Source organism: Aspergillus costaricaensis (assembly GCF_003184835.1).
Source record: "Aspergillus costaricaensis CBS 115574 unplaced genomic scaffold BO79scaffold_3, whole genome shotgun sequence".
Taxonomy (NCBI): domain Eukaryota; kingdom Fungi; phylum Ascomycota; class Eurotiomycetes; order Eurotiales; family Aspergillaceae; genus Aspergillus; species Aspergillus costaricensis.
This window is the reverse complement of record NW_020291803.1, coordinates 80,901-106,733: the sequence shown is the minus strand read 5'-3', so window position 1 is coordinate 106,733 and position 25,833 is coordinate 80,901. Positions and strand designations below refer to the sequence as shown.

Genomic DNA, 25,833 nt, shown 5'->3' with positions numbered 1-25,833 from the left:
GAATGGCGGCACCCACTATGACGTAGAACGGCAGGAAACTGTACAACTACGAGAAAAAGAAATATCGCTGTTCAACGCCCAACTCCCGGTCATACGTGACTTTCAACTCAAGATCCACGATCAGTAGGCGTCAAAGCGGTCCGGTAGAACCACCGGTGCGACCAGGGTCCACAGGTAGATTCCATAGCACACCCAGGCACTGATGATCTTCACCCAGCTGGCCCAGTAGGTGCGACCAACGGGCGCAAAGTCATCGACGGCCTCCGGGTCCAGGTTCTGAGTCAGCAAGGTGGCCACCCAGGTGGTGGCCAAGAAGAAGATAATGTGGAACAAAGAGTAATTATACTGCGTCGATCCCTTCTCGTCGTCCTTGGTGTCATACTCATCGGATTCGTCGTCGCTGTCATCCAGCGCACTGGCGGGCAAAGCACCACTCTCGACTGCCGCCCGAAGAGCCTCGGCCCGCATCTCGCGACGAGTGGTTGGCTGCTGGGTCACAAGACCATGCTCGTTGTCATCCGATCCCAGCTGCGAGTAGTTATGCCCCCCCTTGGAGCCTAGCGCGATGCCCTGGGTGGCCGCGCGGGTGGTCGTATACGCGATGGTAGCCATGGTGACAATCGCACCCAAAACGATACTAGCCGTTCGGGTGCCTCGGGCGCGAATCAGAGGGTTACAGTGACGGTCATCTGGCTCCATGGACACCGCGGACATGGTGAGATAGGTGCAATAAACTGTAACCATGGCGGCCTGGGCCAATCCTGCTCTGGGGTTGGATTCCTGCACCATGGGCTGCACCGATATGATCGAAATAATAAGGAAGACAACGAGGTTAATCTATTACGGAAGTAAGCACGAGGCCTGAGGCGGCAGATGACAAGACTGTAGGAGACACAGAAAACTTACAGTAATCGCAGCCTGGTTCATGGCGCATCCGCTGTGGGCAAAGAAGACATACATCAAGACCGTCATGACGAGAGATGCAATGTACATGCCCACAGTGGAGCCGATCAGAAGGCCACGCCACGTGCGTGAATCGCTATCTTCGATCTTCTGCAGGCACAATTCAGCCCATGAATGCGCCAGATCCACCAAGAGGATGAGACCCAGCAGGAGGAACAACATGGCGCAAATAAAGGCGATATAGTGGCCGTAGACGAAGAAAAACGACTCGGGGATGAAGAATGAAGCGACAACGAGCGCAAGCCACAGAATGATCTTGGGACCCCAGAACCCATTCTGAAGGACCGCACGGCCATCCTTGGAGGACCTGACACCAAGCAGCATGAAGGCGAGGATCAAATGGAAGAGCCCAAGACCGAAGTTGATTCGATGAACGGCCACCCAACCATAGCATTCTTTTCCATCACATCTGATTTCCATGTAATCTAGTGTCATGTGTTGTAACTTTTTGAGCGCCCATGGGGTGAGCATTATCCAGGAGATGATCGAATTGAACAAGAGGATGAAGGCATAGGCGATTCTCGTAGCCATACTGTTCGTCGGAGCCTAATGTCAGCCAAATACACCATCACGAAGCGCAAGTTTAATTTTTCTATTCGAATGTCGCTGACCTGTTCTGAAATTTCCCACATGCACTACATACTGCCGAGCAGGTTGCTGCGCCGCAGCACGATGTCGCGAGGGTGATGAGCTACCTTGATGTCAGTGGGGGGATTAGATGGCGGTGATGGAGGTGCACGTACCGTGCTGGCACTGGGGAGAGCCAGCAGAGGCAGAGATAAGAGGGCACCCATGATGGATGAAGAAGAGTGTCACTCCCTCTCACTAAAGACAATGTTTGATCCAGATGCAGAGACGGGATGATAATAATCAGCCTGGGGATACTGGAAAGATGAAGACGGAATGGCAGGAGGAGAAGCCGCGGAGGTTCGCCGCCTTCGTCATGTGCCGGAGATCTTAGCGGATGATGGTTGGTTTCTTACGCGCGGCCAGCAAAGTCGGCTACATTTACAACACCATGAAGTGATTTCAATAGCATACTAGCTAGTCACACTATACTATAATACTAAGTAGCTGTTCGGAAGGAGGCAGCACCTGCCAAACCTAGTAGGTTCAGCAGTTATGCTTTCCCTCCACAATGTCTGGGGATGTTACTCCACGTGATGGAGCATGCATTAAAGTCACGTGACTATGTATCCGGGGCAAGTGTGCCGGTAATGATGACCTTATCGGCGATAAGCGACTGGCTGTCAGGTCTGTCACACTCATTTGAGGTGGTACTGCAGTTACCATACGATACCATACTACTATGACTCCCCTCCGATCTCGTCCGTCCGGGGAGACTAGCCCTGAGTTGAGCTGACGAGTCCGACGGGACACTTTTGGGGACACTTTGCTACTTGACTACTAATTGATTGCGTGGGAGGGTGGAGTGTACTAAATTTCCATTGCTGAAAGAACATCCAAACATTAACTAGTTACTCACCGTCGCTCTTTTCTTTTTCTGTTTCTCTCCCTTCTTCTTCCTCTTCTTGCACTCTTTTTCTGCCCTTCTTTTTTTTCTTGTGTTTTTCTGTCCTTCCTTAAACTACCACCCCCAACTACTACTACACCACTACTACTATCATCCGTGGTGCGGTTATCTATGGTCGAGGTCTAGCCGGCCGTCCTTACATCGCTCTCCTCCGGTTATCGTGACGTGATAACGTTTATCCACTGCACCACCATCCCGGCCAACGAACTACAAATACTAGTCGTCCAGCCACTGCGACCCTCCCCCGCATATTTCGATGCGAAGAGTTCCCTACTGGCCTTCCCCCGGTGTCTTCGCCCTTCCCATCCCGCTTCGCCATGGCCGCAGCCTCGCCCAATAAATCAAAGCGGATCGTTTCCGTCGTAGCGGCCACCCTGGTTGCTCTCGCGTGTGGTACCAACGTGCGCTTTTCCCCTTCTCTAGATCCATATGAAGCTGGCTGTTGAGCACGAGTCTGATATCCGTGACAGTATGCATACTCGGCATGGGCGCCCCAATTCGCGCAACAAATGAAGATCTCCTCCACCGAAAGCAACTTCATTGTAAGCCGCCCATTGCGCCCGTCACCAAGAGTTCAACGTTTAATTGATAATACTTCCAGGGTGCGGCTGGGAATTTGGGCATGTATGCATCGGGAATCCCGTTGGGTCTGTTGACAGATGCTCGAGGTCCGCGTCTGACGACTTTCTTGGGTGCGATCACGCTGGGAATTGGCTACTATCCCATCTATCTGGGTATGCCCTATATTGAACCCTGCGGACCTTGAAACTAGCTGACGTCGGCATATACAGCATACGTCAAGGGACCCGGGTCGATGGCCATTATCTTCCTGTCGTTTTTCGCTTTCTTGACTGGCTTCGGAAGTTGCTCAGCCTTCTCAGCATCTATTAAGACATGTATGCCAAGCCTTTCCAATGGGTCTGTTAACTTGTATGGCTGACAACATCGTTTAGCGGCTTCCAACTTCCCCGATCACCGTGGAACAGCGACCGCTTTCCCCTTGGCCGCTTTTGGGTTGAGCGCGTTCTTCTGGTCCACCGTTTCCTCGGTTCTCTTCAAGGACGACACTGGCCGCTTCCTCCTCTTGCTGGCTCTGGGCACCTGTGCCCTAAACCTCGTTTCGATCCCCTTTCTTCGTATTTTGCCTCCTAGTGAGCCGTATATGCCACTCGGACGGGGCAGGTCCCCTGGCGTAGAATCTCAGCGACTGCGCACTACTAGATCTACAGAGTTCCGGCACAGCCTGGAAGAATCTGATGAAGCAGGTACGCAGACCTTTATAACCTATGAATCCTGTCCCGCAGCGCGTGACACATCGCACTCGGTCGTGTCGAGTCCCCATCACCCCGGCCACAACCCCGATATTGACGAAACATCCTCCTTGGTGTCCAAAGTTCCCTCACGCTCATCCCGAGAATTCCTCAACCAACACGAGGAGGATGACGATGCTCTCTCCGATGTTGCTCCCGAATCCCCTCATCCGGACGTTCGCGGCTTGGCGATGCTTCCGAAGATTGAGTTCTGGCAACTCTTTTTGACGATGGCGCTTCTTTCTGGAATTGGTTTGATGACTATCAAGTTAGTACCATTATCTTATCTTTGCACAAAATCGATGCTAATCGTTCAATAGCAACATTGGAAACAGCGTAAGGCAACTCCGCACAATTCCATTCATGTCAGCTGACTGTATTCTTGCAGGCCAAGGCACTTTGGCAGTACTACGACGACAGCGCAAGCCCGAAGTTTATTCAACAGCGCCAGGTTATGCATGTTTCAATCCTGTCTTTCGGAAACTTTATTGGTCGACTTTCTAGCGGTATGTCGCACCTTCAATGCTCATAATCGGCTTGGTGCTAACCTCCTATAGGTATTGGCTCCGACCTTCTGGTGAAGAAGCTGAACATGTCGCGATTCTGGTGCTTGTTCATCTCCGCCTTTGTCTTCACCGTCACCCAACTTGCAGGTTCCGCCATCTCCAACCCTCACCAATTAGCCATTGTATCCGGATTCACCGGTATCGCATACGGCTTCCTTTTCGGCGTCTTCCCGTCGCTGGTCGCCCACACCTTTGGCATCGGTGGCCTCTCCCAGAACTGGGGTGTCATGACGCTTGCACCCGTGTTTAGTGGCAACGTCTTCAACCTGCTCTACGGCAGTATCTATGACCGCCACTCTATTGTCGAGCCCAACGGAGACCGCGACTGCCCGGATGGTCTGGCTTGCTACCAGTCTGCGTACTACACGACGTTCTTGTCTGGTGTGGCCGGTGTGGTCGTCTGTCTGTGGAGTATCCTGCACGAGAGACGCATCCACGGCGCGATGCACAAGAAGGTCGAGCATGACCGACTTGCTTAGGATGGAAGAGGCTGAAAGCGGTGACTTTTATTTTGTCTTCCTCGTAAATATACCCAGGGGATATGTGCCAATTTAACAGGCAATTTGGTTGGGATTTTCAACATAGAGGGTTCGCAATTTCATATAGACAATCATTGATTTCAAAGTGTTCCCGATAATTTTACTATATGGGCCATGCTGCCGTTTCAACTAGGGTAAAGCTAGTAAGCGTCAGTGTACTCCGGTTTACTGAACGCCCAATCATAACATATGAGCTACTACACAGTGTTCCAACTTACATTGTCCACCTGTATGTAGTATCCCTTCTACCCCATTAAACTCTTCCCTTTCAATCACACTACATACATAATCTTACACAGACTTCTATCCAAAAAGTGAGATGTAATACATCAATAATCCTCCCCCCTCACCCACTCATCCTCCATCAACAACTCCCTCGCACTCGGCCTCTCCCCGGGGACCCAGCTCAACGTCTTCCGCAGAAACCGCAGAAAAAGCCTCTTACTATCGCCCTCGAGTTGCGTCACTCGATCATCCAGAGAGCCTCCTGGAATCTCTACGTGGCTTTTCCAATTACCTATACACACAAAATTGAATTAGTCAGTCAAAACCCAAGCTTTTCTCTAATATAGATAAATACTAGGGATAGGTTAAAAAAAAAAGACATACCATCTCGATCCCAAAACCTCCAACTCTCCTCACTCCGACCCAGAAACTCAACAGGTGGATGCCCAAGCAGGACTATCATCTCTGCGAAGCGACGAGCATGGTCATCTTGTGTAATCAGGTGTGGGGTGTTGGTGAAGAGGTGGGTTGATTGGAGTAAGCTCCATGTCTTAGCATCCATCCATCCATCCATGCATCATTAGTTATCTTCTATGCGATTGAAAGGTAGTTAGGGTAATTTGTACCGTCTGCCCCAAAGCCCATATATCCACCTTCTCATCCCACTCCATATTAAGCATTACTTCCGGGGCTCTATATAACCCCGGCATGATGATAGAACCACTAGTCTGCGTGCCCGTATCAATGGGAAGAAGTAATCTCGCCTCCCCCAGATCAGCGAGCATAGGTTCACCAGTCGTGAAGGGCATTCCGCGAGTAGCGTAGATCGTTCTATCATCCGAAAGGTGTTTCCGCGGAGCAGGCTCGTTGAGTTCTTCCTCTTCTAGGTCGGTGAGGATTGAGGTGTCTTCGATGCCTAGGAGGATGTTGGTTGGTTGGATGTCTATATCATATCTTACTTAGTAAACTATCTATGGCTGATGGTGAGAGGGAGAGAGGAGGGGAGATTTGGGGTCTGTGGTTTACCTGTATGAACCACATTCGCCGAATGAAGATAATCCAACGCAATGAGCATAAACCGGATGGTTACGCGGAGAAGGTCCTCCGGTAATGCGTTGTCTTCTAGACACTGGATGTAATCGCAGATGTCCATTCCGGATGGCTGGTAGAGAATACATGGGTGGATTCCGTGGGGGCCTTGGATCTCGAAGGAGTCGTGGATGAGACGGGTGTATTTCTGGCCTACATGTTTACTATGTTCGGATTTGGTGCGGTGGGTTTGTTTTAGGTGTTTGGATATGAGGATCTCCGGGAGGTGGGTGTGTTGGGTGCTGCGGCCGTGGAGTTTTAGGGTTAGGTAGGTAGTTGTTGGTTCTGGAGTAGTTGGTTAGAGTGGTTCATGGGGCTGGTGAGGAGTAACTAGGTAAGTGAATGTGTGAAGTAGTATGCATACTGTAGATCACGACATAGCCAGACGGTGGATGAGGATCCGAAGCCGAGTTTGGTGATAGACTTGGTATCGGGAATTGAAGACTTCACCGATGTGGACGGGGTAGAATCGCTCGGCTCGGTAGTCAGGGAGAGGTTCTTCTTCTAGCTTGGGGATGTGATTGAGGAGTTCGTATCCTGTTGTGGGGAATGTGTGTGGTGGTGATGGGGATGAGAGGGAGCTTGTATGTCTGTGTTGACAGGGGTGGAGGGGAGAGGTGATAGGCCATCGCGATGGTTTGGGACGGCTGATTATGCCATTGATAGGGCTACAGAGACGCATTACTGTCTTCATAGCTGTGTGAGCTATCTAGATGGTGATGATTGAAGTGCTGACTTCATGGATAGAGAAACACGTGCTCTATGTCATGTGTCTAGTCCTATCGACATGCATCCCTGTTCTGCCCTATTCGAGATAACTCCGATTATACTCCGTGCCCATCACTGACACTCTAATTCGATCCCAGCCAAGACTGCTCTACAAAGAAGATCTCCCGATGCCAGAATCTTGAATGCGCCCTTACATTCGTTAGAAAGATAGGAAGAGGCAGCCAGATGCCTATCCATCTACCTCCGATAAGTACTAGAGCCAACGAGCATTGCGCTCCAAATGGCGACATCCCCCTACATGCACTAAGTCATTACCCATCATTACCCCCTCACCTACCTATACACTCTATCTAAACATAAACCCAGATAACAATAATCCCATCAACCCAACAATAGGTTAGTATAACCGCATCCCTCTCCTTCAAAAGCGGGGAACCCTCCAATCAGCACACCCCCGACCGTCGGGAATCCGGGTAATAAGCAAACCCCCAAGGGCCAGATTACCATATATAGAAGTATAGATAGATCATAGATAGGATGAAAATCTGCTTACGGTTATACACAAGCAATTCCTTGAGTGAGGAGATGCCGATCAACGTCGTATCCCCGACGGACAACAAATCAGGTTGGGCCAATAATAAAGGGAGGATTTGCGTGATGGGCATTGATAAGGGCAGATTGCAGATTGCATTGTAAGGAGGTCGGGTACAATTCCGGATACTCCGGACTCGTGACCAGTGCACTTCATCCATCGCACTGATAAGGAAGGAATCGGATCGACAGAGTGGAGTAATGAGATGAGATGGGATGCCCAGGTTGGGGGTTTCATCATTAAAGTGGGATGATATAGGGTCGGTGGTCTTAAGGATTAGGTTAGGTTGGGTTACAATGGGGAAGGGATACTGTGAAGGTTTCCTTCCGCCTTCGGAAGTATAGTATGTGGTCACTCAATACTGTTGCATCGGATGATCGGTATTACGACAGATAATGTTGGAAGAAGACAATAGTTAGATTCAGGGAGTTAATAATAACACGAATTACTTTGAACACATGTAAACCCTTTACAGGTCCTTTTCTTTTTTCTCTCTTTCTGAGGGGTTTTTTGTGCGGTCGGGCTGGGATGAGGGGGTTGGTGCAGGCGCAGAATAATCTCTCCCCGACTCATATCGGAACAAATAGGATGAGTAGAAGAAGAGAATGGGGAAAGTGGCTCGAAAAGAAGGTTGTGTGATATAATTAGGTAGTTAATCCGATATACAGCCAGCCAATGACAAGACTCGTAAAGGGTATCAAAGAGACCGGGGAAGATCAGAGAACGCAGCACCGCAGACTGTGTGCGCATTTGTTTTACGTCGGTGCTGCCCGACGCACGCATGCGCGTCCATCGTCCGAACAAAGTCCCCCTCCCATGAGGCCTTAGACACTCTTGGGGGATTTTGTCGGCGATTCCGCAGGTTGCTCCACGACGTCGGACAGCCGCATCCGCTTGGCCAGCGGTTCGCCGGGACTGTCATTGCCCGCCGGGTTGGCAGAGGAGGTCTGGTCGCTAAGCTGTCGCTCCAGCTCAGATATCCGCCGTTTCAGATCGTCTTCGCGCCGTTGGGCCTCCTCCAGAGACCGCCGGAGTCGTACCTCGGAGTCCCGGACGATCATCTCCGATCGGCGCGCAGTCGCGCCGCTCTGCTCCAGTTCCGTCACCCGGCCCCGGAAGAGTTCATTGATAAACTCCAATTCGCTCACGCGAGTCTTCAAAGAGGTATTGGCTGCGAGCAGTCCATCGTAGGTCTGTGGTGACTCGAGATGGCGGTCCACAGCCGCCGAGGTCGCCGTGGGCGAGGGCTGGCGCGGCTGCACCGAGGGTAGCGCATTCGGCTGGCTGAGACCGTGATCGCCGATTGTGACACTATCGAACATGTGCTGGGGCGCAATGTTGGCATTGTGTTGCGACTGCGGGTGTGGTTGTTGCATGGAAGGGATACCAGGCGTTTCGGTTCGGGAGACGGGTGAGTTGGATCGGTCGGAATGGCCCGGTGATGCCTTCCGCGACGCGCGACGGTATCCTTGGGACCCCATGGGCGGCGTCCCTGCTTCGGACCTCGAGGTAGACAAGCCATTTGTATCGATAGCGCCGCCGGACTGATAAGAGATTGATATGGATGTTAGCGACCGTTATCTCAGGATCACGACGACAGTATACAGGCAGGGAAAATTTTTCTAGACGACCGACTCACCTTACGCTTGGGGCCCTGACCAGCAGTCTTGACCCGGTTGCGACTCTTGATGACATCGGTCTTTAAGCTTATCGGACGGGGCCTGCCATGTAGTTTGAGGAACAAGCCACAGGCGTTGCAAAGGACGGAGCCGAGTTCGTCTCTGCGCCAGAGAGGTGTCGTAGAAGTGCCGCAATTCTGGCACACAGGCTGTAATTGAGGACGTTTGTGATCAGCCAACGTGGTCGCCATTGTTTTTGGAGCAGTAGGATTGCGCGAAGGAGAGGGGAGGGAAAGACAGAAGATGGGGAAGCGGACTGATAGTGGATGGAGGAGGAAGAGCGCTGGGTTGATAAGATCGGGAGAGATTTGATGGGCTGGCGCGATAAGGAGCAGGTGGTGCGGCGCCAAGCCCCCAGCGGCTGCTGATAACAGCAGATTGGATTGGCACAGAAAAAGAAACCCAGGAAATTAAGGGTCACCCTGAACACCAAAAATTTCACCCCAAAGCAAGAAGGAAAAAGCAACAAAACCAGCGTAGCTCGATAAAAACCATCGTCCTCCGATGATAAGATCGTTTCAGTAACTTACAGGATTATTGCCCTGCCCACCAGTAGTGGCAGCCGGAGAAGATGTCGCGTATGTCATATTGGCCATACTGGGCTGCGCATTGCTACTCGAGGCTCTGTACACGTAAGACTCGTCAGCATAACCAGAGATACGGGCGCATTGGGCGTGTGAGCATTCAAAATTATCATATCGCCCCTTCGGATATGGCAGGGGAATCACGTATGATCTTCACTGCGATTCCCCTCTCATTCCGTCACCTGGTCTCGTCTATGCAACATCGCATAGGGAAAGGTTCTTGCTAGGTACACATACCGCAGATTGGAAGTGGGCGCGGATGCGACCGAGGCCAAAGCAGAGAGTCCAGGCAGAGATGGGCCCAGAGAGCTGGGAAAGGCACTACCGTTGCTGCTACTGCTCGGGCTGTGGGTGTATTTATCTAGAGAACTCGCCTCGGGAAGCGTTCCAGAATACTGCGATGACGCTGATGATGCTCCCGCGCCAGTATCCGTAGTCGATTGACGTGACCCCGATTGACTGTCAGTCGAGGAGGAAGTATGTTTGTAGTTCGAGTCTTGAGACTGCGAGTTCGACGGCGACGGCGGACGAAGGGCTGGGTCGATGGGCGACGCCCGGAACAGGAGTGAAGCCACCGTGGAGGTTGTCGGAGGGAACTAGCTAGAAATTCGGCCCCAAATGACCGAATTGTAGACGATTCGAGGGGAGGTTTTCCGTCGTTCCGGGAGTGGTATACGACGGTTTGGGAGGAAAGATTGGTGCCGTTGGAGAGGACCAGCCACGTCTGAAAGGGAGGAATGATATGGAATCTCGTTCAACTTTTTCTTGGTTGATCAGTTTTGATCAAACGATCAATAGACTTTTTCCAAGCCCGAAATGATTTTCTTTTTGTTTTTGATAATTGCTTTTATCCGGCCCAAGGGACATCAGAGATTATACTCCAGGAGTAAAAGATCTCAACACAAGGCTGTCTCGGGGACAAGTTGCTGCAAGTCGACCCAAGGAGCGATTGCTGAAAGGAGCGACACGAAGGTGAAAAACAGAAGGATTCAAGCGGATTGACCGGAAAGGAATCATGCGAAAGAAGCTGATAGGGTTTGGGGAAGGGAATTCGAGACAAATCTGGAGGGGAACAGGATGGTCGGGAGGGAGAAGGAAGATCGAGGGTTGATTATCGGGGCTGCTATCGCGCGTCGGAGGCTATCGATTATTTATCGAAATGGCTCTGCGGAACCGCCGCTTGGCTGGGCCCAGCCGAGTCTTGGATACTCAGATTAAATCTTGGATAGGGATCCGTCACCCGTAGGAATTCCTCCTTATCACCTCCTCCCCAGTCAGTCCCGGGCTGTTGCTATGCTATGCTTCTGCTCTCCAAGGTTTATGCGCCTATCTAATAGTATGCGCGGGACGGGCCCGGAATGAATCTTCGCAATGTTGTTGTCGCGCCCCTGCATGCCCCTTTCCCACCAGCCTAGTATTTACTGTGATCGCCCCTGTGTTCTTTTGTCTTTCAAGCTTGTCCTTCAATGGCCAGAGACCATCATCACTCACGACTTTTCTATAGTGGAGTGGAGGCTGAGGTGGAGCTGAGCGTCAATAGCAGACGATAGTTGACCGGCAGAGTGGCTGACCAGGACTCATGCTTGCTGTGATCGGAATCAGTCATGGTATTGCTGATTGGTGCGCAATCACTCGACTGTTGACGTTCTCCATTATAGCAATTCTTCATACATCATGCTACTGCACCTCGTTTCACTCTATCGGTCCATGTCTTAGATCGTAGCATAATCTCGTTGGAGGGACGAAGCCATGGCGCGCATATCGCGTGGAGTGGAAGTGCTGGAAAACGGCTGCCAGTGTCTGCACGGGGTCAATGGCAGTAGCTGTGGTCGATGAACTGGACGACAAGAATCAACCATAAGACCCCGATTTATCTGGCTCAATTGAACAGAGCATGGCTGTTACTATTTGTAGAAACAGAGACTGCGGAGTGAAGTAGTAGTTTGTTGTGCTTTCTCGCTCAACCCACTGACTCTCTGGATCAGAGGGGAATTGACAGCTCTAATTGAGCAGCAACCTTCTTGGTATCTCTCCCCTCCCCCAGAAAACGTCTATTCCTTCTCCGGGGAAAAGCATCGCGTTGCGAGCCATCGATAATTCAGGGGCTTCCGTGAAGCTCGAGTGGATCCCAGCGGCACGATACGACCAGTGGTGGCGGTGCGGTATGGTATGGTATCCGGGGTGTGGCTGATTTGGACCCTGACTGCCATGTGCTTGACTAAGCCGCCGTAATTGGTGGTACGGTGACGGTACGAGTGGTAATTGCGGCGAGCGGCCACTTCTTCAAGATGACAGCGGCGCTGCCTCGAACTCTCTCTCCGGCTCTGGATTCTTGGAATCTGCTCTCTCCCTCCCTCCCTCCCTCTCTCTGTCGCTCTCCCTACCTCTCCGTGGTCGGGGAATATCGCTTCTACTTTGTCTTTACTCGTCTCTAATCCAGTAATGGCTTGAGTTTGTTTATCAATCATCCTTCCCCTTCTCGCCGTTCATTATCCACCTCCTACCTTAATTCTTTCCCTTGCCCCGTCGCCTTCATATGGTCCGAAAGTGGTTGCCTCCCCGACTCGACTTGTCCCATTATTTTATAAACTATCCCGCTTCCATTCACTATGCCCAAAAGTAATCGGCCAGCGACCTCGGGTTACGCCCGCTTGGCTCAAGAGGAGGAGGATAGAGCCAATGACTTGTACGATTATTCCGACGATGACGACCTACACGCCCCCAGCACGATTTCCCAGTCCGCCCCCCGATATGCTCCCATCTCCTCCCGAGCCCAGATGCAGGCCGCCGGCCTGTCCACACCTCCCGAACACCGTCGACGACTGAGTGGCCACTATCGCCGAGGACGGAGGAATTCCGGGGTCGACATCAAGGCCATAAATGCCCGTCTCGAACGGTGGGCGGAGGAGATCGCCTCCAAGTTCAAGATCAACCGTGTTAAGGGCAAGACCTTCGAGGAGGAGAAGCTGGAGATCTATCACTCTGTCTTCCAGGCTCCCGACGGAGTACGGCCCATCTCTGCGGAAGCCCTTGAGTCGGATGAGATCGAGGGGGCTGCGCGCAGAGCCCGGGACGAGTTCGAGGAAGTCGTGGAGAGTGTCCGGATAGCCATTGAGATGGGTGTCCATCCGAGGATGATCTCTCAAGGAAGCTCTGGTAGTTACTTTGCGCGCAATGCCGAGGGTAAAGTTGTGGGAGTGTTCAAGCCCAAGGATGAGGAACCATATGCATCCCGCAACCCGAAGTGGACCAAATGGATCCACCGAAACTTATTCCCCTGTTTCTTTGGCCGGGCATGCCTGATTCCTAATCTGTCGTATGTCTCGGAAGCCGCGGCGTATGTTCTTGACTCGCGTCTTCACACGAACCTTGTCCCTTACACCGACATTGTTTGGCTATCTTCGAAATCCTTTTTCTACGATTTCTGGGACCGCAGGAAGGCTTGGATGGGCAAGAGGCCGCTTCCTCCAAAAGCAGGCAGTTTCCAGGTCTTTTTGAAGGGCTACAAGGATGCGAACCTCTTCCTGCGAGACCACCCTTGGCCAGATCAGACTAACACTGGTTTCCGAGCGGAGGATGCCCCGAAGCGCAAGAAGCGGCCGTGGAGTGAAGCTTGCCGCCCCTCCGGCGTCCATTCCGATGACGAGGACGAAGAAGAATATGAAGACGGTCAGGCGCGCACGCCATCCCCCCGCGAGGAAAGCCGAGAACGGCGGTTCTACTGGACGGAAGGCTTGAAGCAGTCGTTCCGGGAAGAACTGGAGAAGCTTGTGATTCTCGACTATATCATGCGGAACACAGATCGTGGATTGGATAACTGGATGATCAAGATCGATTGGAAGACTGAAGAGGTTTCCATTGTCGCTGACCCGCCCAAGCCCAATGGAGCTCAAACACAAGAGGATGATGAAGACATGCCGCCTGCTCGTCCCGTTTCTGTCAACTCCAACGGAACGAGTGCAGCTCAGCATCCTTATCGGCGACGTGAAGCAATGGTTGCCGTTAGCCGTACTGGGACCCCATTGAACGCAACCGACCCTCAGGTGACCGTTCAGATCGGAGCCATTGATAACAGCTTGTCGTGGCCATGGAAGCATCCGGACGCCGTAAGTCCACCGTCTTGATAACAACGCGATGTCACAAACCCTACTAACCTGTCACAGTGGCGAAGCTTCCCGTTCGGCTGGCTATTCCTTCCGGTTTCTTTGATCGGTCAGCCGTTTTCGCAGAAAACTCGCGACCATTTTCTGCCCCTTCTTACCTCGACGGCCTGGTGGAGCGGGACTCAAATGGCCCTCCGGCGGGTATTTTCGCAGGATTCCGATTTCAAAGAGAGCATGTTTGCTCGACAGATTGCAGTCATGAAGGGGCAAGCCTGGAACGTAGTGGAAACGCTGAAGCACCCCGATCATGGGCCGCTGGAGTTGACACGACGGACGCGTGTGTGCGTCTGGGATGACTTGGTGGATGTTCCAGTCGCGATCCCCCTCCGCGGGCCGTCCACTGATGCGCAGAAACGGAAGGTGAAGAGCTATGAACATTACGATAAACACGCCAGCTACGATCCCGACAACGAGGAGATGGACATTGGCGCCGCTATGTCCTTTGGTACTGGCCCTGATGTTGACCTGCTGGGGTTGAGTTCTCCTCCAAATGAGCTACCTAATCCGAACCGATTCGAGCTCTCCCGCGGGCGCGGGTCCAGCTCGGGACATGCTCGGGCCCAGTCCGGCAGCCCTGCTACGATGGGTGACTATCGATTTGGGCGCGACAGCATTGACGAGCTGAGCCAGGGACGAGGCCTAGACCGAAGCTGGGCGACACTCCCTCCCCGCCCGGGCCACCGGCACCAGAAGCACAGTTCGGTGTCCAGTGCGCGCGGGCAGGCGCATTTGATCTGGAGTAGCGACGACCTGGAAGGCGACCTGGGATATGCCGCCGCAGAGGGAATGGAAGGCAATCAGCGCAAGGTGATTGTCGAGCGACTAGAAGCAGTTAAGAGCAAGAACCCGGTGTTTACCTGGTGTTAACCCGGTTGTTTGCTTGCGATCAGTCAGGATCTGCTCTCTATCGGCGCAGGTCCCATCTCATCTTTCCATTCTTCTTCACATTCTTCTTCTCTTCTTTTATTTAGCGTGTATCATGATAACCTGGCATGAGGAGTTCTTTTGCAGGGTCTGGTCCTTGTTGGAAAAATCTTGATGGTTTAGTCATAGAAATGGAAGTTGATCTTCGCGAGGGATTTTTGGGCGGTTGCCTCCTTGTCTGTCTACCTTATACATAATACACCAGTATATAGTTTTTGAAGTACATTTAGAATTCTAATACAAAGTCAGTGATGATGTAAGAGTGCTTTAAGATTTTTGGGAAAGTCAGACCTCTTATTATCCTAGTTATATAGAAATCTAGATATTGATATCAGACGAATATCCGCAGGTGAAAAGTGGGCACTGAAACAGCGCCGACCGAGGAAGACCCGCAATCTTATCATGTATCGGTGGTTCCTCGTCACGGTCAAGCAACTAGATTGATACTTCCTACTAATTAACTAGTCACTCTCTCTCTCTCTTCTTTCCTCTGTCATTCCTCACTCTACCATCATAACTGGCTTGCTTCTTTCGGCGCTTCCTCTTGCCCGGCCGATCATTTCATCCTGGCCGTAAGATGGAAGAGATCTGAGCTCCCCCTCACACACTCTCTCACTTTGACGCTCATCCCTACGCCGCCACCACCACCACCACCACTACCACCACCAACTACTAACCGGACTGCCGCCCTCCGAGTAACTCTCTCTCTCTCTCTGTTGGATGCTCAGCCCAGCCTTTCCCTCCACCTGCAGCAGGCAATCCCGACTTTCTTTCGAACCGATCTAGATGTCCCTCCCAGTCTCCCCGCCATCGTCTCATCCGATCCGTGATCAGTCACTGGGCCTAACACTCTACGTCGCACGCGTGTCTCGGGCACCTGCATCCAGTATCGAATCATGGCTTCCCACGCCGCCATGCTCCTGGACCCGCGGGCCTACAAGAAACAGCTTCAACAGCAGCAGCAGAAAAACAATGGTAACTCCCCGGATCCCACTCGAACCCCATCGGATCGCTGGAGCGATGGACCCAGTGACCATCACCAAGAGGACCATCACCACAACCGTCAATACTCCTTGCCTGCCTCGCTGCGTTGCCCCTCCCCTCCAGATGACCCCATCGACTCAGACACCAACGAAAACTCACTTTCTCTTCTAGTAGGAACAAGCGCCCAACAGGATCCGTCATCCTCGCCTCAGCGCACTGTCGTTGCGCCGCCCGCGGGAACCGCCTCCGCAGCGCAGCGGCTTCTAAGTCCCCGGCGCCGTCAGCCGTCGCAGCGGGCGAGCCCCAGGTCAAAGTCCAGATCGCAGTCACTATCTACAAGGTCGCCGAGTACCCGCGATACCGGGAGTTCGTCGCCGCAGCAGCAGGAGGCGAGTTTGGAACCCGCGCTGGATGTGGAGTTTGCTAGTGCTCAGTTCGAAGAGCGGACGGACGGGAAACGGTCATCGGAACAGATGGATGAGACGCGCCACGGGAGTTTAATTGAGAATATGTACGGGGTGGAGGGGCGTTCGAGCCAGCTATACAAGAGGGTCAAAGTAGAAGAGAATGGGCCAGGGTCTGTGAATCACAAGTTCACAGGCGTGGGCAATACGGGCTTGGGCAATTGGATGAAGGATGGTCGTTCGAATTCGAATTCCCCGGCCGTGCTGCCTGATGTCGTTGACTTGACTACTGGTAGGATGATGGTTATGTGGGTTGACATAATATGCTGACTTTATATTAGATGCGTCAGGGCCAGCGACTGATGACGACGATGTGCAGGTCACCGGCTCAAATGACCTCAGTCTTCAGCGGGTCTGCTATGGGAAGATTGAGAATGCTACGATTCAGGCGCAGTTGGTTCCTAAGCCTTCGTCACAGACTATCTTTGGCGACTCCACGCATGACTGGCCTTCCATGAAGCTAGGCGTGCATCGCCAACCGGGCCAGAACAACCGGATCGAAGTGTCAGACCCCAACGGAAAGATATTCGGGACGGTTGATGCGAAAACAGCGTCGGTCGTCGTTCCGCTCCTCGATTCGCCGGCTCTGAAGGTAAATATCACCGCCCGTTTGGACGTCCGGAGGAGAAAAGACGACGAGTGGCCCTGGGCGCCTTGCTCATATGCATACCGAGCCTCCGTCAATCTGTATGGTCTGAGGAAGGATGCAGAGCTTGTGGGGAAACATCTGGGTCAGCATAATGTCTGGCTGGGGACGCCATTTTCGGTGGAACAGGGCGTTCCTGTGCACAATCCACATGCAGAGAGGCGACGGGCTCAAGCGGCGATGCTGCCTGCGGCAGCTGCGAGGGGCCGGGTGGGAGTCAACTATGAAGTGCGAACAGCCGAAGAAGTAAACGACGCCGTGATGAAAATGTTCGATCAGCTGCAGAGCGCCGATAATTTGCCCGAAATGGACCCTCCGTCTTCTTTGAACACGCCGTTGCTTCGGCATCAGAAGCAGGCACTTTGGTTCATGACAGAGAAGGAAAAGCCACGCAGGTTTGGGCCCAAGGAGGCGGACAATAACTCGCTCTGGCGGGTGGTTTATCGCCAGAATGGCAAGAGGCGGTACCGTGAAATCATCAGCGGGATGGTGCTAGATGAAGAGCCTCCACAGAGTCTGGGAGGACTGCTGGCGGACATGATGGGGCTGGGTAAGACCCTGAGCATTCTCTCCCTAGTTCTGTCTTCCCTAGAGGAGGCCAACCAGTGGGCGGATCTGATCCCAGATCCCGAGCTTGTCCGCAGCTTGCCGGGCATCCGCAATACCAAGACGACGCTGCTGGTGGCACCTCTCAGCGCTGTGAACAACTGGTCCAATCAGATCAAGGAGCATCTGAAGGAAAATGCGCTTTCGTCCTATGTTTTCCATGGACCGACCCGGACCAATGACGTGGAAGAATTGTCCAAATATGACCTAGTGATCACCACGTACAGCATCGTCCTCAGCGAGCTGTCTGGACGAGGAGCAAAGCGTGGCGTCAGCCCTCTAACCAAGATGAACATGTTCCGCATTGTGTTGGATGAAGCGCACACAATCCGCGAACAGAGTGCAGCGCAGACTCAGGCCATCTTTAAGCTCAATTCCCAGCGGCGATGGTCCGTGACCGGGACGCCCATCCAGAATCGCCTCGAAGATCTCCTCTCCGTCACCAAGTTCCTGGGGCTCTTTCCTTATGACGACAGAGGGCGGTTCGGAATACACATCCTCAGTCGGTTCAAAACGGGCGATGCATCAGTGCTGGCCAGCTTGCGGGTGCTGGTAGATTCGTTCACGCTCCGCCGGGTAAAGGACAAGATTGATCTTCCGGCACGGCACGATAAGATCATCGTGCTCAACTTTACGGAGACGGAACAACAGCTGCACGAGTTCTTCCGGAAGGAGTCCAACGTCATGATGCGGGTGATTGCCGGTGAAGAGCAGTCCAAGATGAAAGGTCGCATGTACCACCACATCCTCAAGGCGATGATGATCCTCCGACAGATCAGTGCGCACGGCAAGGAACTGCTCGAGCCAGACGACCGCAAGCGCATCAAGGGCTTGAGCGTGCACGATGCCATCGATCTCGAAGAAGGCGCAGGCGACGCTGCCGGAGCCACCGACAAAAAGGCTTACGAAATGTTTACACTCATGCAGGAGACTTCCGCAGACACATGCGCTGTATGCGGGAAGCGCCTGGAGGAGCCAAGCTCCGATAATGGCACGACCGACAGGCAAACAGCCATGGCGATTCTGCTGCCGTGCTTCGATGTCCTGTGTCCAGACTGTTTTTCGGGGTGGAAACCCGCTTTCGACCGTCCGGTGGGCTCGGCGCACGATATCAAATGCCAGGTGTGTGATGGCTGGATGCCAGCCTCGTATTCCACGATCACGGTAGGTGGACTGCAGGAATACCTGGTGGATCAGGCGCAAGCCAAACAGAGCCGACGACACGGAAAGACGTTAGGGGAGTACGAGGGACCACACACGAAGACCAAGGCGCTGGTGGCGCAGCTCCTGGAAACAGCCGAGGAGAGTAAGAGCCAAGGGCCCGGGGAGCGGCCGATCAAAAGCGTGGTGTTCTCGGCGTGGACGTCGCACCTGGACTTAATTGAGATTGCGCTGCGCGACAACGACATCAACGGGTTCGCACGGCTCGATGGGACGATGAGTCTGGCAGCGCGAAGCAAGGCGCTGGAGGAGTTTCACAGTAACCCGGACATCACGGTGCTCCTGGCGACGATCGGGGCCGGCGGCGTGGGTCTGAACTTGACAGCGGCGTCCAAGGTGTATATAATGGAGCCGCAGTACAATCCAGCGGCAGTGGCGCAGGCCGTGGACCGCGTACATCGCATCGGGCAGACGCGCGAAGTGACGACAGTACAGTTCTTGATGAAGGGCAGTATTGAGGAAAAGATCTTCGAGCTAGCGAAGAAGAAGCAGCAGCTGGCAGATCTGAGCTTGAACAGGGGCAAGCTGGACAAGAAGGAGGTGCAAGAGCATCGCATGCGCGAATACCGGAGTTTATTCAAGTGATGGTGACATACCGATGATTCCTTTATTCCCTAGTGAAGCACCATATTCACTAGAAGGAGATGCTGCGCTCATACTGATAATACTGGTTTGATACCCGAGAGGCGTTTGGTTGATTTATTGCATTCCTGGATTTTTCACCCTCATTTCATGCATCTGGATTTGTTTCCCACCCATTCATTTGATCTGATTGGTCTTATCTCCTTTTGCTATGTGGTTAATTCCGTGATACACGATAGAGGAGAACGGAGGAAAGGAAAGGAAAGGAAGAAAGAAAGACAAAGAAAGCTAAGCTAAGCTAAGCTAAGCTAATTAGAAGACGCAAGTCAACTCCATACTCCATCATATCCAGCCCAACAAAACAACATAAAACATACTATAGTATATAAATCTAACCCCTAGAATAAATCCCCCTCTCCACCACCCCCAAAACCCCCTCCAACCTCCTCCTCAACGCCCCCAACTCCCTCCTCCTCTCCTCCCTCACCCCCTCCACAACCCTCAACTCTCCCTCCAGCTCCCGAATCCTTCTCTCCTGCTCCGCCTCACTACTATCAATCCCGGGCAACACACTAATCAAGTACTCAATCTGCTGCTCCTTAATCACCAAATCCCGCGCCAACTCCCTCTGTCGCGCAGCAAACGTAGCGGGGCTGTCCGGCGCAGGTAACCCTTCTGCTGTCCCATCTGCGTTCTGTTGCTGTTGGTTGTCTGCATTCTGTCCCTGACCCGGGGGATTGGTGCTGTCGGGTGGTGGCGGCGACGCTTGCGATTGGGATTGTGCTGCTTGGGGCGCGGACGCGGGCACCGGGGGTGTTGATGCATTCTTGGGGATTTTTGCGAGGAGGGGTGCGGCGCTCGGCGTTGTGGATGTGGGCGGTGGCGTCGCGGGGATGTTGTCGTGGTAGGTTGTGAGGTAGCAGAGGGTTGCGTAGAATTGGGTTGCGAGCTATGTTAGGTTGGGTTGGATTAGTTGGGTGTGGGTGGTGGTAAAGTGGGATGGGGATGGGAATGGGGTTGTTGTACCTGGTCCAGGCAGGTTTGAAGTTGCGTGAGGATGTCTGCCATTGTGGTTTCTCTCGTCTTTTTCTTTTTGGTTTGTTGTGGGTGTAGTGTAGTGGAGAGTAGAGTGGTGTAATGTAGTTGTGAGAATTGTAGAACTAGTGACGATGGGTAATGGTGGAGTGGAGAGTGAAGAAGTGAAATGAGAGAGAGAGAGAGCTTAAGCTAATCTCCGCTCCCCGATAAGTTTGGATTCCGCCCCGATAAACCCCAAAATTTAAAGTATTTCTCCAACTTCTTACTCTTCTCCTCCTCTCCAGGTATGTTAATCTTAATCTACTCCACCATGTATTTCGATAAATACTAACACTCAATTAACCACAGTATATACACACATCCGATGCATATCTACAGCCTTTAATAATAAGAATAATGACAACACTATCCCCCCTAACCCGCCGTCTCTACAAACTCCCCCACCCTCCAATCCCCCCATCCTCATCATCCCATACCACATTCCCCTCCTTCCTCGCCCACGCCTCACGCACCTCCCTCCCTCCCACAAGCACAACCTACATCGGCACCCACTACGAATACACCATCCAATCCACCCTCCGCTCCTCCGCGCTCCTCCTCCACCGCACCGGCGGCCGCTCCGACGCCGGCACAGACCTCGTCGGAACCTGGCACCTCCCCGCACACGAACACCCGCCGCGCGTGCTCGTGCAATGCAAAGCGCTCAAGACGAAGCTCGGACCTAATATCGTTCGCGAACTCGAGGGCACGTTCGCATCGGCGCCGGTGGGGTGGCGCGGGACAGGCGTCATCGGGATGCTGGTTAGTCCGAGGGAGGCGACGAGGGGCGTGCGGGAGGCGCTGACTAGGAGTCGCTTTCCATTGGTTTGGTGTCTTGTTGGGTTGGAGGGGAGGGTTAGGCAGGTACTTTGGAATGAGAGGGTTGAGGGGGTGGTTGGGGATGGGTTGGGGGTTGAGGTTGTTTATCGTGCTGATGCTGGTGAGCAGGATGCGGAGGCGAGGGTGACGTGGGACGGGGAGGATATTCCGGGGGTGGATGAAGTGGTGGAGAGGATGGAGGTCATGCAGAGGAGGTGGTTTGAGTTGTGGGGTGTTGGGGAGGAGAGGTGGGAGGAGGTGCTGGGGGTTGTGGAACGGTTGTTTCCGTTTGAGAAGCCGTTGTTGTATGCTAGGGATGGGAGGGTGAGTGGGTTGAGTGAGGAGGAGAGGGAGGTTGTGAGAGGGGAGTTGAGGAGGTGTCAGTCTACTGCATGAGTATAGAGCATAGTTTAATGTATAGAATGTAATAGTAGTCATAGTATTGTCATATCAAGCCAGGGTATATCCGTAAACGCCGTCCAAACTTTCCATCCTCACCCAACGCATCTATCCCTGCATCGTTGACCAAAAGTAGTTCGAGTAGAAGAACCGTGAGAACTTCGGGTCAATGTTCACCACATGCACATCGCCCTTGCGACTATTGCGGATCACCGCCTTGGTGAAGTTGCCCGCGTCGTCGGCCTCGATATCCACTCCTAGGGACCGGTAGATTTTCAAACGCAGCCTAGGAAAAATTCAGTCGCCGTATACTCCGTTTAAACAGGTGGGAAGGTACTCACAGCGTCGCATCATCCATCTCACGCTCCCGGCGCGTCGGTTCATCGCCTTCCAACCCCTGCGCCTCCAGATCGGCCAGTCGCTCCTTCAACATCTCCAGCTCGCCCTCTAGCCGCTCACTCTCAATCTCCAGCTCGGTAGCTGACTTGGCGATTCGGAATTTCTTCGTGTCCAGCTCGACCATCTCCGCGGCGTGCTTGCCGGAGTCATGCGCCGTCACGGCCTCCTCATGTTGGGCCGTCAGGGCGGACAGGTGCCGGGAGAGCTTGCGCAAAGCTGATTCGGCTTCGCGCGTGCGCAACTCACGCGATTGCTGTAGCGCGGCGAGCGAGTCATTGATGCGGGTGACGGCCTGTTTATCAGGGTGGATGTTGAAGTTGCCGATGGTGTGGTTGATGAGCTGGAGAGTCAGCAATAAGCATAATTAAGGGATGAAAGTGACATACACCAGCGGGATTCTCGTCGAGGAGCATGATGACAGTAGAATCAGGGCTATATACGTTGTATTGTTAGATATCAATCTTGTAGTTCTGATAGCAATGGCAGCAAATACACTCCGGAAGTGGAGAGATGTTTGTTGTTGGAGCAACCGCCACCGCCGCACGCACCGCCACAGCGCGTGACGCCAGGCAGCCCCGGCCATGATTCCGAATCTTCTCTTGTCGCTGCTGGCCAAAAGTCTTCGTCTTCCCACCAGATACATCGATATTTCTTCAGAATGGGCTCTAATCTTCCTTGTGAGTATTTCTCTCCCCGTTGGTGCTGGACCCTCCCCCTCCGCTAACTGCCTGCTTACAGATGCCGCCGATGCTGAGAGGTCAGCGCTTTCCCCCCATCGAATACTCTATCAATACCCCAGAACCAGCGAAGCTAACCGGTGCACAGTCCGCTAAAGCCAGCGGAACTTCAGGTGCTCCGCGCCCAGTATGAGAAGGAAGGTGACTACGTGGGAATTCAGACCAAGTTCAACTACGCCTGGGTAGGGACCGGCAGATATCCCGATGCCAAGTCCATTCGGCTGACGACATGTATAGGGTCTGATCAAATCCAACGCCCGGGTCGAACAACAAGAGGGTGTCCGTCTGCTGTCGGAGATCTTCCGCGCTGCGCCTGAACGACGTCGCGAATGTCTGTACTACCTCGCGCTGGGTAACTACAAGCTCGGTAACTACGGCGAAGCCCGTCGGTACAACGATCTACTGCGTGATAAGGAACCCGGGAACCTGCAGGCCGCTAGTCTAGGCCAGCTCATCGATGAAAAAGTGTCCAAGGAGGGCCTGATGGGTATTGCCATTGTGGGAGGGCTGGCGCTGGCGGCCGGCGTAGTGGGTGGATTGGTGATGCGGGGGGCAAAGAGACGCTGAGGGATGGCAGAGACTGTGAATTGATTGTTCTGGGTGCATGAGTGTAAATAAGGTTGTTCGGGTGTTTTTATTCTTGCATTGGGGCGTTCTGACAGCAAGATTGGATGCGTGATTAATGTTAATGGATGCTATCACTACTACTACTGCTACTACTACTACTACTACTTTATCTTCAGCTGCGCCACAGGTGGCTAACGTCATCCCGAGTCGCTTCTTCTTTCCTGCTTTTCTCTTTCTTTCCTCCATCTTCTCTCCATTCTTTCTCTTGCTGTCATCTGATGTCGGTATCTCTCTGATATCTAGCATATCTACCTGTCGGATGATTCCCATGCTCTAAATCTTTGTCCCCGTCACGCCCGTGGCCCTTGTGGATGAACGAATGCGTGCCCAACGAGCCATGAATGACGCTGCATTGCGCTGCTGCTGCTGCTGCTCTCGAACTATCAACCACCATCACCGCAACATCCCTTCTGCCTGATTGATTCGTCAGATCTTGTCTCCTGCACCACCATCTGACTAGTGTCTACGGTGACAACCTTCCACCCCACCTTTCTCTTGTCCCCCTCTCATCCACGCCTCGTTTCGCCGTTGGATTCCGGATCGCCATGGCCGACGTGGGGGACCGCATGTTCTGCCATGCTTGTGGCGGCGTCTGGCTGCGCGAAGCTCAGGGCATGATCTGTCCGCACTGCGAGTCAGACTTTACTGAAATTGTACGATCTCTTCCGCTATTACTTCCATGCAACCCTACCTGACCATCCCAGATCGAAATTCCGCCAGATCCCGACGCCGAGCCCCCGCCCTCATTCCACCGACCCCCCTCGCCCCCCGCCGCGGCCAACGCCCGCTCCCCGAATCCATGGGCAGACCACAACCCCTGGGCACACCAGGAGGAAGATGATGACCTCGATCAAGGTTGGGGTCCCGGACATGGGAATGGATTCACCCATCGCACATATCGGTCTCCGGACGGCCGTTTCACCTTCTCCACCACGACCTATACCCATGGCCTCCGAGGGGGGTCACCTCCGACCCAACAGCGACAGGCAAACCCCGACCCATTAATGCCGATGGTGCAGGGTCTAGATAGCATCTTCCATGGTCTCGCAAGCACCTACCGACAGCAAAATCGCCCAGGCGGCCAAGCTCAAGCTTCAGGCACAGATCGCGACCGCGGGAGGACACTGGGATCTTTTGCCTTTGACATCGAGGCGGAGGGCCGGACCGGCACGCGGGACGGTGGTCTGCACCCGCGAGATGCGGATGGTCCGCAACCGGTGAATAATCCTCTACGGACACTGGGCGAGTAGGTGCTGCCGATGACGTTGCTTCATATTGCAGGGCTAATGATTATCAGTATCTTGGAGCTGTTCCGCTCGGATTTCGGCACCAACACGCAGGCAGGTGGCACTGGCGGCGTCCGGGTGATGACGGGGCCGAATCCCCTCGCCATGCTGTCCACGTTGCTAAACTTCGATCGTCATGGGGACGCAGTATACTCGCAGGAGGAGCTGGACCGCGTGATCTCTCAGCTGATGGAACAGAACGCCAACCGCGGAGCGCCACCACCAGCCCCGCCCAGTGCGATCCAATCGCTGCCGAAGAAGAAGGTTGATGAGGAGATGCTGGGGAGCGAAGGTCGAGCGGAATGCTCGATTTGCATGGACACGGTGGAGCTAGGGACTGAGGTCACGGTGCTACCTTGCAGCCACTGGTTCCACTACAGCTGCATCGAGCTGTGGCTGAACCAGCACAACACGTGTCCGCACTGTCGACGAAGCATCGATGCGCCCCAGTAAGATCCCTACCCTATGTTGCTTCATCACGCAAACCCTCTCTAACAGCTTGCAGAACCGAAGGCGCCAACAGTCCTCCCAGAAACAGACCAGCAGCAGAGGGCACAAGCGGCAACCCAGTAGTTATCCCCGACAGTCCAGAGCGCGAACGGACCCAGCCATCAGCAGCGCGAGACGCTGCATCACCATCGGGTTGGAGCTCGCAGTCATTCTCCTCATGGTCATCACCATGGTCGGGCTCAGAGGGCCCAGAACAACAACAGCAACGCCGGAGTAGTCGAGGTGAGGGTTCAGGAGGGTTCACGGGGTGGGTACGCAGTCGATTAGGCGGAGGGAGTGGCTGATGGACGAGATGGGAGCGCAGCATACAAATTACATTTGGGAGATTGACGATTGATGAGGTGTATGTAGTAATGACTTGACTTCGCGGAGTTTGCTTGCTTTTTATTGACATGACATGACATGACACGACACGATGAAGATAGCTATTCACACACGCATGCACACACACACAGAGAGAGCATTTATACCTCATCTATACTATCTATCCATCTATGACTTGTTTACACTCGGTTTCAAATACGGTGCCTTGGTAAATAACTTGATACATCGTAACAAATAATCTACCCTAAAAGCCAA

At 53.3% G+C, this 25,833-nt stretch overlaps 10 protein-coding genes across 10 annotated transcripts; 5 read left to right on the top strand and 5 right to left on the bottom strand.

Moving 5' to 3' along the window:
* Positions 1-120: 120 nt before the first annotated feature.
* BO79DRAFT_137886 (serine incorporator domain-containing protein) lies at positions 121-1,494 on the bottom strand (the record flags this gene model as incomplete). Its single annotated transcript, XM_025678139.1, has 2 exons — positions 121-837; positions 907-1,494. The coding sequence occupies 2 exons, from the start codon at positions 1,492-1,494 to the stop codon at positions 121-123; spliced, it is 1,305 nt and encodes a 434-aa protein (XP_025543782.1).
* Positions 1,495-2,446: 952 nt separating this feature from the next.
* BO79DRAFT_284493 (putative MFS transporter) lies at positions 2,447-4,981 on the top strand. The gene is made up of 8 exons (XM_025688254.1): positions 2,447-2,898; positions 2,968-3,039; positions 3,099-3,231; positions 3,289-3,393; positions 3,451-4,075; positions 4,128-4,143; positions 4,196-4,313; positions 4,365-4,981. The coding sequence occupies exons 1-8, from the start codon at positions 2,815-2,817 to the stop codon at positions 4,850-4,852; spliced, it is 1,641 nt and encodes a 546-aa protein (XP_025543781.1). The 5' UTR covers positions 2,447-2,814; the 3' UTR covers positions 4,853-4,981.
* A 260-nt stretch (positions 4,982-5,241) lies between these two features.
* On the bottom strand, positions 5,242-6,920 carry BO79DRAFT_272227 (kinase-like protein; the record flags this gene model as incomplete). The annotated part of the gene is made up of 5 exons (XM_025687421.1): positions 5,242-5,429; positions 5,522-5,687; positions 5,764-6,080; positions 6,164-6,511; positions 6,677-6,920. The coding sequence occupies 5 exons, from the start codon at positions 6,918-6,920 to the stop codon at positions 5,242-5,244; spliced, it is 1,263 nt and encodes a 420-aa protein (XP_025543780.1).
* A 1,451-nt stretch (positions 6,921-8,371) lies between these two features.
* On the bottom strand, positions 8,372-9,417 carry BO79DRAFT_250655 (putative GATA transcription factor (AreB); the record flags this gene model as incomplete). The annotated part of the gene is made up of 2 exons (XM_025685826.1): positions 8,372-9,091; positions 9,187-9,417. The coding sequence occupies 2 exons, from the start codon at positions 9,415-9,417 to the stop codon at positions 8,372-8,374; spliced, it is 951 nt and encodes a 316-aa protein (XP_025543779.1).
* Positions 9,418-12,174: 2,757 nt separating this feature from the next.
* Positions 12,175-19,720, top strand: BO79DRAFT_186985 (uncharacterized protein). The gene is made up of 4 exons (XM_025680512.1): positions 12,175-13,916; positions 13,974-14,822; positions 15,845-16,577; positions 16,627-19,720. The coding sequence occupies exons 1-4, from the start codon at positions 12,420-12,422 to the stop codon at positions 19,401-19,403; spliced, it is 5,856 nt and encodes a 1,951-aa protein (XP_025543778.1). The 5' UTR covers positions 12,175-12,419; the 3' UTR covers positions 19,404-19,720.
* A 71-nt stretch (positions 19,721-19,791) lies between these two features.
* On the bottom strand, positions 19,792-20,585 carry BO79DRAFT_186983 (med21 domain-containing protein; the record flags this gene model as incomplete). The annotated part of the gene is made up of 2 exons (XM_025680511.1): positions 20,427-20,585; positions 19,792-20,349 (listed from the first exon to the last, which is right to left on the bottom strand). The coding sequence occupies exons 1-2, from the start codon at positions 20,466-20,468 to the stop codon at positions 19,792-19,794; spliced, it is 600 nt and encodes a 199-aa protein (XP_025543777.1). The 5' UTR covers positions 20,469-20,585.
* A 249-nt stretch (positions 20,586-20,834) lies between these two features.
* BO79DRAFT_272221 (uncharacterized protein) lies at positions 20,835-21,692 on the top strand (the record flags this gene model as incomplete). The annotated part of the gene is made up of 1 exon (XM_025687420.1): positions 20,835-21,692. The coding sequence occupies one exon, from the start codon at positions 20,835-20,837 to the stop codon at positions 21,690-21,692; it is 858 nt and encodes a 285-aa protein (XP_025543776.1).
* Positions 21,693-21,739: 47 nt separating this feature from the next.
* BO79DRAFT_206775 (kinetochore Spc24 family protein) lies at positions 21,740-22,552 on the bottom strand. Its single transcript, XM_025682041.1, has 3 exons — positions 22,481-22,552; positions 22,037-22,434; positions 21,740-21,981 (listed from the first exon to the last, which is right to left on the bottom strand). The coding sequence occupies exons 1-3, from the start codon at positions 22,505-22,507 to the stop codon at positions 21,804-21,806; spliced, it is 603 nt and encodes a 200-aa protein (XP_025543775.1). The 5' UTR covers positions 22,508-22,552; the 3' UTR covers positions 21,740-21,803.
* Positions 22,553-22,712: 160 nt separating this feature from the next.
* BO79DRAFT_284487 (mitochondrial fission 1 protein) lies at positions 22,713-23,546 on the top strand. The gene is made up of 4 exons (XM_025688253.1): positions 22,713-22,771; positions 22,833-22,851; positions 22,920-23,013; positions 23,069-23,546. Exons 1-4 carry the CDS (start codon positions 22,753-22,755, stop codon positions 23,396-23,398), a joined length of 462 nt encoding a protein of 153 aa, XP_025543774.1. The 5' UTR covers positions 22,713-22,752; the 3' UTR covers positions 23,399-23,546.
* A 114-nt stretch (positions 23,547-23,660) lies between these two features.
* On the top strand, positions 23,661-25,735 carry BO79DRAFT_186976 (putative RING finger domain protein). Its single transcript, XM_025680510.1, has 4 exons — positions 23,661-24,111; positions 24,163-24,704; positions 24,756-25,193; positions 25,250-25,735. The coding sequence occupies exons 1-4, from the start codon at positions 24,004-24,006 to the stop codon at positions 25,536-25,538; spliced, it is 1,377 nt and encodes a 458-aa protein (XP_025543773.1). The 5' UTR covers positions 23,661-24,003; the 3' UTR covers positions 25,539-25,735.
* Positions 25,736-25,833: the final 98 nt, after the last annotated feature.

Coding starts and splice junctions, on each gene's coding strand:
- BO79DRAFT_284493 (XM_025688254.1), top strand. CDS start 2,815: ATGGCCGCAGCCTCGCCCAATAAATCAAAGCGGATCGTTTCCGTCGTA. Junction 2,899..2,967: donor CTCTCGCGTGTGGTACCAAC/GTGCGCTTTTCC, acceptor TATCCGTGACAG/TATGCATACTCGGCATGGGC. Junction 3,040..3,098: donor CCACCGAAAGCAACTTCATT/GTAAGCCGCCCA, acceptor TAATACTTCCAG/GGTGCGGCTGGGAATTTGGG.
- BO79DRAFT_284487 (XM_025688253.1), top strand. Junction 23,014..23,068: donor CCAAGTTCAACTACGCCTGG/GTAGGGACCGGC, acceptor CGACATGTATAG/GGTCTGATCAAATCCAACGC.
- BO79DRAFT_186985 (XM_025680512.1), top strand. CDS start 12,420: ATGCCCAAAAGTAATCGGCCAGCGACCTCGGGTTACGCCCGCTTGGCT. Junction 14,823..15,844: donor CAGTTAAGAGCAAGAACCCG/GTGTTTACCTGG, acceptor TACAAGAAACAG/CTTCAACAGCAGCAGCAGAA. Junction 16,578..16,626: donor TGTCGTTGACTTGACTACTG/GTAGGATGATGG, acceptor ACTTTATATTAG/ATGCGTCAGGGCCAGCGACT.
- BO79DRAFT_206775 (XM_025682041.1), bottom strand. CDS start 22,507: ATGCTCCTCGACGAGAATCCCGCTGGT. Junction 22,435..22,480: donor TCGACGAGAATCCCGCTGGT/GTATGTCACTTT, acceptor CTGACTCTCCAG/CTCATCAACCACACCATCGG. Junction 21,982..22,036: donor GAGATGGATGATGCGACGCT/GTGAGTACCTTC, acceptor AATTTTTCCTAG/GCTGCGTTTGAAAATCTACC.
- BO79DRAFT_186976 (XM_025680510.1), top strand. CDS start 24,004: ATGGCCGACGTGGGGGACCGCATGTTCTGCCATGCTTGTGGCGGCGTC. Junction 24,705..24,755: donor CCTCTACGGACACTGGGCGA/GTAGGTGCTGCC, acceptor AATGATTATCAG/TATCTTGGAGCTGTTCCGCT. Junction 25,194..25,249: donor CGAAGCATCGATGCGCCCCA/GTAAGATCCCTA, acceptor AACAGCTTGCAG/AACCGAAGGCGCCAACAGTC.